Source organism: Pinus tabuliformis, chromosome 5_2 (assembly GCF_031772625.1).
Source record: "Pinus tabuliformis cultivar Carrire ecotype Pingquan chromosome 5_2, CPIR1, whole genome shotgun sequence".
In the NCBI taxonomy this organism is placed as follows: Eukaryota; Viridiplantae; Streptophyta; class Pinopsida; order Pinales; family Pinaceae; genus Pinus; species Pinus tabuliformis.
This window is the reverse complement of record NC_142306.1, coordinates 739684188-739695262: the sequence shown is the minus strand read 5'-3', so window position 1 is coordinate 739695262 and position 11075 is coordinate 739684188. Positions and strand designations below refer to the sequence as shown.

The 11075-nt window shown below is 34.8% G+C and overlaps 1 protein-coding gene across 3 annotated transcripts; it reads left to right on the top strand.

Annotated features, from left to right (window-relative positions):
- Window positions 1-4148: 4148 nt before the first annotated feature.
- On the top strand, window positions 4149-10295 carry LOC149161355 (F-box/LRR-repeat protein 3-like). 3 transcript variants are annotated; one of them, XM_089436957.1, is made up of 8 exons: window positions 4156-4462; window positions 4812-5648; window positions 6375-6491; window positions 8328-8432; window positions 8555-8951; window positions 9079-9208; window positions 9342-9636; window positions 9741-10295. In XM_089436957.1, the coding sequence occupies exons 2-8, from the start codon at window positions 5016-5018 to the stop codon at window positions 9996-9998; spliced, it is 1935 nt and encodes a 644-aa protein (XP_089293083.1). In that variant the 5' UTR covers window positions 4156-4462; window positions 4812-5015; the 3' UTR covers window positions 9999-10295. The 3 variants fall into 3 exon arrangements, with proteins under 3 accessions (XP_089293084.1, XP_089293083.1, XP_089293082.1); XM_089436956.1 differs by having other exon boundaries at window positions 4156-4652; XM_089436958.1 differs by lacking the exon at window positions 6375-6491 and having other exon boundaries at window positions 4149-4652.
- The last annotated feature ends 780 nt before the right edge of the window (window positions 10296-11075 follow it).

Sequence of the window (11075 nt, the reverse complement as noted above, 5' to 3'; positions counted from 1 at the left end):
GCATCGTTGGGTATAGCAGTAACAATCTTAGTCATACCAATTTCAAAGCACTCATTGATGAAATCACCACTCACAAAATTAACCTTTTCTGTCCATGCCTTTATTCCGCATACTAAATTAGCTTTATACGCACTATGGAGGAAGAAAACTTGACTCGATATAGACCCTTCTCCTTAACAGACTCCCTCACACCCAATTTCTCTACACACACTTTCCCCACAATCTTTCACCTTCTTTCGCATATCACAAAATTAGCCTTTTTTTACCATGCCATGACTCCACATATTAAATTAGCCTTATGCAGAGTGCAGAGGGAGAAAACTTGACTCGATATAGTCCCTGCTCTTTTACAAACTCCCTTGCACACAATTTCTCTGCACACCCTTTCTCCTGCACTTCCTGCACACATTTTCTCCTCACAACAAAATAGTAGCAGTTAGCCCCCCCATTTACGTAAGAGACCTGCATCCCCGTCATTTCTATCATCATTGGGTAGAGAAATAATAGTCTCAGGCATAACAGTGTCAGAGCACTCATCGACGAAATGACCACTCACAAAATTAGTCTTTTTTTCTTTTTTAAATGATTTGTCAGGCACTGACATATATTGAAAATAAATTTCCCTCCACCACGGGAATTATGTCACAGAAAGCCTTCCTTTTCTTGATATTCTCCTCCCTAGAATGAATGATGGTTTCATTTCTCACTAAGTTTTTTGCAAAAATATGCACATGGAATAATATCTTCATCCCAGTTCTCATCATTTTCCAACACAAAAACTCGGGGTTCTCAACACCCTTGCCACCCATGCTTTAAGAATTACTGACGAGAATCACTTAGAAGAGGAAAAATCTCATCTTCTGAAAGTTTTTGAAAATAATGGCTATAGCAGGAAATAGGTCCTCATAGATTTTCAGAGGGCTAGTAAAGAATTAAGGGTTAAACCTTCTCATGATGATATAATATCCAGTGTTAAACTTCCATTTATCCAATGAACCACTGATAAGATTTCCCATATTATAAAAAAGAACAAAGTTTCTGCTACCTTCAACCCGTTAATATAATTATAAATTCTCTTTAGATCTGTGAAAGGTCCTATAAACCCCTAAAGACATGAAAGGGGTTTACTCCATCTCTTGTTCCTGTGGGATTCCCTACATTGGGGAAATTGGTCGCTCCATTAACCAAAAAATCCTAGAACATGCAACATATATTAAGCACAACCGTTCATGTTCCTCAGCTTTAGTTGAACTTGTGGTGAAATCCAAACACCATGTCTGGATTTCACCAAGTCTGCATTGAGGATTCTCGGGTTGTCGCTAGGGTTGATCACTTCCATCATAAGAAGCTTAGAGAGAACATTGAAATAAAAAAAGCATGCTATTAATTTTAAAATGGACGAAGCTGGATCCCTAACCTCTCTTCATAATTTTTTTAAGTTAGTTAGTATATATATATATATATATATATATATATATATATATATATATATCCTTTGTTACTTTCCTATTAAAATATTCTCCAATATTTTAATATAATAACCTTTAAAACTATTTGTTGAATATTGTTAATCTTATTTAAAAACTATTTGATAATAGATTAAACTTATTTTTAATTATGAATATACATTTCTTATTTTATTATTATTAATTTAATTTAATTGATTTGAATTCAGTATTATTTTCATTAAAAATAAAATAAAATAAAATAAAACAAAACAAAATGATGATAATAATAATAATAAATATATAAATTTATTCAACAACTAATTTTTAATCGCTAATGGCTAAGTAACTCTAGGCGAATGCATCTTTGTTATTTAAACATTGTGTTTGATTGATTTTTTCACCTTTGTCCCAACCATAAATCACATTAGATGATTCCAAACATCAACCAACAACTTATAATGTAATATGTGATTAATCCAAAAAACGTCATTAAAATCAGTATAAATCACAAAAAAAAAAAAATCAATATAAATTACAAAAATCTAAAATCAAATAATACCTCATTTATTTTAAAATAAAAAATCAATATAAATTACAAAAATCTAAAATCAAATAATATCTCATTTATTTTAAAATAAAAAATAATTTATATTAGGATGTGATTCAACACAGGAAAATCAATTAAATAATAAAAAACAAACACAAATTTAAAAACGTTTCTCCGTATGCTCATGGGAATCAATTAAATAATAAAAAACAAAAACAAATTTAGAGACATTTCTCCAAATACTCATTGGAATCAATTAAATAATAAAAAACAAAAACAAATTTAAAAGCATTTCTCCGTATACTCATGGGAACCAATTAAATAATAAAAAACAGAAACAAATTTAAAAACATTTCTCCGTAATACTCATTTTTCCATATACTCATTGGAATCAATTAAATAATAAAAACAAAAACAAATTTAAAAACATCTCTCCATATACTCATTGGACTCAATTAAATATTTGAAAAAACAAATTTTAAAAAATCTCTCTCTATATAAAACACAGTTAAAATATTAATGGAATAAAACTAACGTGCAAAGAATATTGTTAATTTTCTTATTTTTAAATTACAGAATTGCGGTCACCAATATAATAAATAACCGACGAACCTTCACAAAAGTTTAAAATATATGAACTAAGACACGCAATTATTGTGAACTGGGAGATTTTTCCCAAATATATTTTTAAATCGATATTTTTATATTAAAATATATTTGATAAAATAATTAATAACAAATTTAGAATATATTAAATCTATTTAACTTTTATAATATTAAATATAACTAATCGAATACAAATTTAAAACATTTTTAACATTTACCAAGTGGCATCACATAGTTTTTTAGAAGGTGGGGGAGTCTCATTAGAAGTTATATGTAGCTCATTTTTTACAATATATTTACATTAAATCATATGTACAGGATGCGATAAACTGCTGAAACAGGGAAGTAGAATGGTGAACAATATGCTGCGGAGTAGCCAATATGCAGCGAGAGTCGATCCCGGGTGGGGAGGCGGTAAGCCATCCGTCTAACCACTCGGGCTAGAATGGTGAACAATATGCTGCGGAGCAGCCAATATGCAGCAAGAGTCGATCCCGGGTGGGGAGGTGGTAAGCCGTCCGTCTAACCACTCGGGCTACATAACCACATGCATCACATAGTTAATCCCAGGTGGGGAGGCCGTAAGCCGTCCGTCTAACCACTCGGGCTACATAACCACATGCATCACATAGTTATATATATATATATATATATATATATATGATGATGATGATGATGAAAACAACGAAGCAGAATGGTGAACAATATGCTGTGGAGCAGCCAACATGAAGCAAGAGTCGATCCCGGGTGGGGAGGCAGTAAGCCGTCCGTCCAACCACTCGGGCTACATAACCACGTGCATCACATATTTATATATATATATGATGATGATGATGATGATGGGGAGGCGGTAAGCCGTCCGTCCAACCACTCGGGCTACATAACCAAGTGCATCACATAGTTATATATATATATATATATATATAAAACCAACTTAACTATAACTTCTAAATTTTGAACTTATTTTAAATAGATAAATAAATAGTAAATTAAGAACTTCAATTTATCTTGAGAAATATCCCAAAGAATATCAATATGTATTGTTTATTGTTTACCCAGGCTTGTGGTCAAAAAATGGTTGGAATTTGATTTTTATCTCAACAAATTTGACAAAAGTGCTTAAATCTTGTTTTGGATGATAGAAATAAATTTATCACTATCTTTGACAGCAATACTTAAATCTAATTTCCATAATAAAAATCTATAAATTTAGCACTATCTAAACTCTCAAATACTCAAAATAACCTAAATCACTCTCACTATCTAAACTCTCAGAACACTCAAAATAACCTAAATCTCCCATTTTTTTTACCAAAATCTCTACAGGAAAATACCATTACAAATTTGAAGCGGCTTTAGACTACCCACTAGTGTGAACACTGACCAGCGTTTTAGCTTAACATTCAAGTCAAATGAACAAGTGGAAGAAGCCGATACGAAAAATATACAGCTATCCGCTAATTGACCCCACAAATGGGCGAAAGTTCGAGGAAGATGCTCGAAGAGGTCGCACTACGAACAGGTACGGCTGTTTTTGAACTTCACCTCCACTACGAAATTATGTACTTGGACGGTACCTCTTTATTGATGTGATCCCACGCCATGGTATATATTCAGTGGGCAAGAATCATCTGGAGCTGGAAATTTCTAATTATTTCCCCCCAGTTTTTAGGGTGAGGAATTTCAGGGTTATTTTTTTGACTAATGTGGGGGAGGTGAATTTAATGAAACTGTTTATCTGTATAATGAAAGCAACAAGCAGGCGTTGGAAACAGTGCAGGGTAGCGATCATTACACGTCGAGCTCTGGATGCGGTAGATATGGGGGAATAAAATCGAAGGCTACTGCATAGTGCATTTGGGTAAGGCTAGATCTGTGATTTTATTTGGGTGTCTGGAAATTGTTGTTTATTAGGTCGGTTGGAAAGGATATGTGATTTGGGTTTCACAAAGGAACATAATGGGGCAATTGGGTTTGTATGGAACTATGAAATGCTGATTTCTGCAATTCAGTTTGAATTCGGGAAGAAGACTTTGGGCATGGCTGGAATGGTACAAAACTTCATGCTCAGAAAATTTTCCGTTCTTTAATATTCATTTTCTCCTGTGGTCTTTTTTGGGATTCTCTCTTAATATCATTGCAAGGATGTGGTGAGATTCTTTATCTCGTTTTGTCTCTGTGATTCAAGTCTTTCTGTTCCTGCATTGCAGAAAAGAGTTTAGTCAATGTGGCTTGCACCATCAAAATCAGATATATTGCGAGGGTAAAAAAATTGTAAGCAGCTAGTGCGGGCATGAACATGGGTGCCTAATAATCAAGGAGTTAAGATTGACCTCAGAGCTTTACCATCTCAAATTACAGAGCATTCTTTGTGGATAGGAAACCCCTGTTGTTTTATAATTCAAAGGTTTACAATGCAGAGGAAATCAGTCCGTTCTGATGCGGAAATCAACATCCTTGGTGATGAGATCCTCATAACTATTCTTGATAAGTTGCAGGATCCTATAGATAGAAAGTCCTGGTGCCTGGTTTGCAAGCATTTTTTCTATCTGGAGGCCAACTACAGGAAGAAAGTACAGCTGATGCAATCAGAGTTACTTCCAAGGATTCTGAGAAGATACAGTAAGATTCAGCATTTGGATTTATCTCTGTGTTCTCAGATCACAGATAAGAGTCTGGGGCATGTAGCAGGCATCCTCGGAAATCATTTGGTTTCTATCAATCTTTCTAGGTTGTGGACATTCACTCATCTGGGTCTTCTTGAGTTGGTTAAAAATTGTCAGTCTTTAGTCGAACTTGATCTTTCCAATTGCACTGAAATCACAGATCATGCAGCAGAAGCCATAGCACACGCCCGAAATTTGGAATCATTGAATCTAGTAAAATGCAAGCAGCTTACTGACATGGGTCTTGTATGCATAGCTGTAGGATGTAGTAAATTACGGAATTTGAATCTTAGGTGGTGTGTGGGGGTCACAGACCTTGGAGTTGAGCTGGTTGCTATGAAATGCAAGGAGTTACGTAGTCTTGATCTCTCTTACACGCAGGTATGCTCCTGCCACTGAGTTTAACTACTAATGTTCTTCACAGCTTGTTCACAATGATTCAGCTCTTCCATGTCATGATAAGTCTCAGGATACATTATATTTCCTGTTTAATGAAAAGAAATCGTTATGGAGAGCGCATGAGTTTTGGGAGATTGATTGCATACATTCTCTCTTTAGCTCATAGCAGAACTCATTAAGCCTAGATGATTTTCAATCGTTTTTGGCTACACTTTTAATCTTTTAAAAACTCCATTCACTCATTTTAATTGTGGCAAATAGTGGGTTGGGTTAAATTATGGCTCTAATGGAAAGAGTAATTGCATAGGAAGCTAGGTAGTGAATAAATATGCAGAATCTAACCGTTGGATATAGTTTCCCCTTTCTGGGTTTGTTTTCCGGTCAATTTTTCTTGGAATCTTAAGTTTCTGTGGTGTAATATGCAGAATTCGAGTGTCCTGTGATTTTTCAGGGTGTGGAATTCGAAAATATATTTTAAACAATTAAAATCATTATTTTGTCAAAAATTGCATCCCTGAATTTAGACGAAAAAGACATAAGCGCCAAATAGTTAGACTGTGGCAAATAAATAATAAATATAGTTACACTGTTGTTTTATGTCATCTTTAATGATCAGGTGGTGCTTGCAAAAATAACTACTTATAACAAATTGTTTGCATAACAGTTTTATGGATTTTTTAATACTGAGAAAATTTGTTTTTGCTGCAGATAACAAACAAATGTCTTGCTTCAATTAACCGTCTAAATCATCTTGAGAATTTAGCATTGGTTGGATGTGTTCGTGTGGGTGATAATGGCCTTACGTATCTCAAAAAATCTTTGCAGGTATGACAAGTGAATGAGAATGCCTCTTGTTGTAATTCTCAAACTCTATGTTCAGCAGAGATGAAAAATTACGACTTTAAAATACGGAAAATGGCAATGTTTTGTGTTATACTGGAAAATATATCAACATCCACGTTAGAAAACTTCAACATACTTGAAATATGATGTAAACAAACAAGAAGTTGCGACTCATCTGCAAATCAAATGTAATTTAGAATCTTCAGTTGTGAGGTTGAGAAATAGAAATAGATATTTAGGACAAGAAGGAAATCCTTTTTAGCGAGACATTTATAATTCATGCCAAAACTATAAGTTACACCAAGTTATAGAGAAGCGGGGATGGAAGAGGTGAGACGGGAGACTCTATTTATTTGTTAAAGGGAGCAATAAAATATAGCCTTAAACTTCATTTATACGTGCGACTTTTTTGTGGGCTGGGTCAACTTTTTCCTAGTAAGAAGCATCATATCTAAAATTGACTTTGGTGTAAGTCTGAGAGTTTATATATATATGCATTAGCATGAAATGAGTAAATAATTCATGATATCATTGACTGTGAGTGGAACAAGTTTTGGCATGGAAATTGTTTACCCTCCGTAGAATGTCCTCTTGGAATACTTTGTCTTTTTGTCTTTCTTGTTCTAATTTTAACAGAATTTTTTGTTTGTTTGTCAAGTTGTCTGTGATTTTCCAGGCTTGACTTGTGGCTTGAGGTGCTGTGACCCAGGGGCATCTAATCCATCAAAGTCACTCCGGTATCGCACCCGGCCTGGGCCACACCAGTTCTAAGCTGACTGGATTTTTTAGCATGTCTCCTCCCTCTAGCACAGGGCACAACCACCCGCCTTGAGGTTTGATTTTGGGTCGCCTTGCGAACAAAGCCCATCCTCAACCGAATGTGCTAGTGGGACTTGACAACTTTAACATATCTTTAATTTTCAGAAAATTTTGCATTATTTTTGCCAATGGTATATGTCCTGCTCAGGTGCTTGCATCTTTTGTTTCATATCCGTTATATTTGACAATTTGATTTTGATTTCCTATTGATTCTCCATAGAGACAGAGTCCTTGTAATTAGGAAACGATTTTGCCGTTGCAAGATGGCTCTTCAATATATTTTGAGGGTCATATTTGTTATTTGGAATATTAAATTTTTCTGGATGTCAAGGAAAGTGCAATTATTGGAATAATAGCACGGGGAGGAAATTGGAATGCTTCTTGGTGAAAATTTCTGATGATTTCTCCAAAAGAATATTTGTCGAGGCAACAATACAAGATCATCTGTATTGAAACTTCAGAATTATCATTATGGAACTAGTTTTTTCTTAATACAGGACAAGTATAGCAGTTGCCATAACTAGTGCTTGAGGCACTCAACATAAATAAGCAATAATTAGGCATACTGTGTTGCTGAAACATGAAAATCGTACTTTGTAGTCTTGTCTCTGAAGAAGCTCTTGAGTATTCAGGTTCTAGCAGGTCTCACAATGTGGAGTTTACTGATCCTTTTCATCTTTTTCTTGTTTCATGTTAATATTATCTTCTCATGATATTTGTTCCATTCCCCAGAAGGTTTCTGAGCCTATATTTATGATTGTTTTATCTGTTAAGATCTTTTTACTTACTGAGTTGGAAAAAAGGTCCCATAGGATCTTTAGCGATTGATGATTGTGCAATTGGAGGCAATTTACTTCATCCATTTATGTTCTCTTTCGGATATTTTTTCTAGAGGCATGAAAACCTGAAAAGCATAGATTAAATAGTGGAGAATAGTTATTTTTGACCCTCTCTCTCCTATTTACAGTGACATCTGACTCAATTGTTGCTATGTCGCAGAGACTTGATGTTTCGAAGTGTCAGAATGTTAGCTGCACGGGAATAATTTCTCTTGCAAGTGGTTCCTCAGACTTGCGTCAACTTACTCTTGCCTATTGTATACCAGTAATTATCCGACTAAACTTTGTTGAATATTTTGATTTCATCAGTTGTGAAGTATTGAAGTTCATAAACTTAATTCTCGAAGTGATCCATTGTTTAATATTTTTGTGTGTTATGTACTACAGGTTTCTGACGCTCTTCTTAAGAGCTTCCAAAACTTGGATAGACTACAAACGATCAAATTTGATGGTTGCGTAATTTCCCCCAGAGCGTTGGAGTCAGTTGGGAAAAGCTATTGCATGTCTTTGAGGGAATTAAGCTTAAGCAAGTGTATTGGAGTTACAGATGAAGGATTGACTGCACTTGTGGCATGCTGTAGAGAGCTGAACAAGTTAGATCTCACTTGTTGCCGTAATCTAACTGATGTTGCTCTCTCGGCCATTGCAACATCATGCAGATATCTTTCATCTCTTAAGATGGAATCCTGCAGCTTGGTCACAGAAACAAGTTTGGCTATGTTAGGAGACGGCTGTCCTTTCCTGGAGGAGCTTGACTTCACCGACTGTAGCATAAACAATACAGGTTCCATACATTGTTTATATATGAAGAGAATTTTGACAGTAATGATGTAAATAGTAATTGTTACTAGTTTTGGAGATTATTTTATTGTCTTCTATGCTTCTTGTATTTACCCTATCCGTTTATGCAGGATTGAAATCCCTATCTAAGTGTTCGGAATTGATAACTTTGAAACTAGGATTCTGCCCAAATATATCCAACGAAGGAATTGCCCATATAGGGGCCCGGTGCTCATCTCTCCAAGAACTTGATTTGTACAGGTACACGTCATTATTCAAATGAACCCAACATTTTATTAGAAAGGTTATTTTAAAATCTGTTTATCAAAATGATTTTTTCTGCACTTTTCATTTGAAGATGTTTTCAGTTTACTGATGGGAACTGTATATCCAGATCTGTAGGAGTCGGGGATGCCGGATTAGCAGCAGTTGCCAATGGTTGCCCAAGGTTAAAGAGTATTAATATTTCTTATTGCATACATGTCACTGATAATGGTCTGACATCTCTCGCTCAATTGCAAAAACTTCACCAGCTTGAAATCCGAGGTTGTTCTGGGATTTCCTCTGCTGGTCTCTCTGCAATCGCTTTAGGATGTAAGCGTATCGTTGAATTGGATATCAAAAGGTGCTATGGTGTTGATGATGTTGGAATATTGGCTGTAGCCAGTTCATCTCAAAATCTGCGACAGGTAAGACATTTTAGAATCAGGGAGGTTTAAATTTCCATTCACCCTCCCCTGTATATCTGTTGAAAGACAAAACTTTAACATTGAAACCTGTTGTATTTGTGCAGGTGAATGTCTCATATTGCTCAATCTCAGATGTTGGGTTGTTAGCATTGGCGAGTCTTAGATGCTTACAGAACATAAAGCTAGTTTATTTGAGGAATGTAACGATCAATGGTTTCATGTCCGCTCTGCTGGCTTGCAAGAGTTCGAAGAAACTCAAGCTTATTCAATCCTTAAAGTACAACTTACCACGAGTTGTGATTGAGATGTTGGAAGCCCGTGGGTGCAATATTCGATGGATGGACAAGCCTTTTGTGATATAAGATGCTCATCTCAAATAAATGTCGGTACTTGATCTGTTTTCGGAATTGTAATATATATCTCAGAGTTCCTTTTACGGGTAGTGTTTGTCAATCTAAACAAAGCAAGGTAATGACGATTTTCAGTTTCAAACTCAAGAATCTGTGGGTTTAATGTAGTGAGCAAATTATCTCACAAGTCCATCTTCTGAGAGATGAAATGAGCACCTATGATATCATAGGTACACATTGTATCTTGAAGAGCTTTGTATTTATTCTGAATGGTCTCTTCTTTATTTATATATTTAGGCTTTGTTTTCATTTGTGCAGTAAGTTATCTTTATTCATGGATTGTCAACGCTGATTCTTCTAATCTTCTTTGAAGTCTGTAAACATCTTTCTATGCAATTTCTAAAATGTAAACTACATAGTTTTCAGTACTTGATTTTTTTCGGAAAATGTAATATATATATCTGAGAGTTACTTTTAGAAGTACGGTTTGTCCAACTCTTAACAAAACAGATTTGTGTAATCATAATTTTTTGTTTAAATTCCATGAATTTGTGGGGTTTAATTTAGTGATAGAATTATATTATACGGTCTATCTTCTGAGAAATGAAATGGACACCTATGATATCATAGGTACTGAAGATTATTGCGTTTATTCTGAATGGTATCTCTTTTATTTTGTATGCTAGTTTCTTTTGCTTTGCATTTTGTGCAGTATTTCTTTTTATTCACAGATGGTTGACGCTGACTTTTCAAATGTTCTTTGAAGTCTGCAAGCATCTTTCTCTGCTGTTTGTAAAATGTAGATTACATAGTTTCTAGAACATTTTAGCTCTTCAATTCAAGATTTTGCAGGGGCTAGTATTTGTATTTATATAATTATATTCTCTAATTTGGTGAAGCCAGCAATGTTTTGGGTTGCAGCAATATCCTAGCACTCATGATTTGGGATTGTTAATTGGTATCTATACTAGTCTGCTTCGACTATGTTTGGTTATGTTTTGTGTTACATTTTTCAGCCAATGTTTTCTCTCATTCCCTCGTCAGCTCAACTCCTATGCAGAAATGCATGGCCTGTTTAATATAAAATTG

Excerpts from the sequence above, each read along its gene's own strand:
- LOC149161355 (XM_089436957.1), top strand. The coding sequence starts at position 5,016 with ATGCAGAGGAAATCAGTCCGTTCTGATGCGGAAATCAACATCCTTGGT. Across the intron at positions 5,649-6,374 it reads TTGATCTCTCTTACACGCAG|ATAACAAACAAATGTCTTGC; the intron begins GTATGCTCCTGC and ends TTTTTGCTGCAG. Across the intron at positions 8,433-8,554 it reads CTCTTGCCTATTGTATACCA|GTTTCTGACGCTCTTCTTAA; the intron begins GTAATTATCCGA and ends TATGTACTACAG.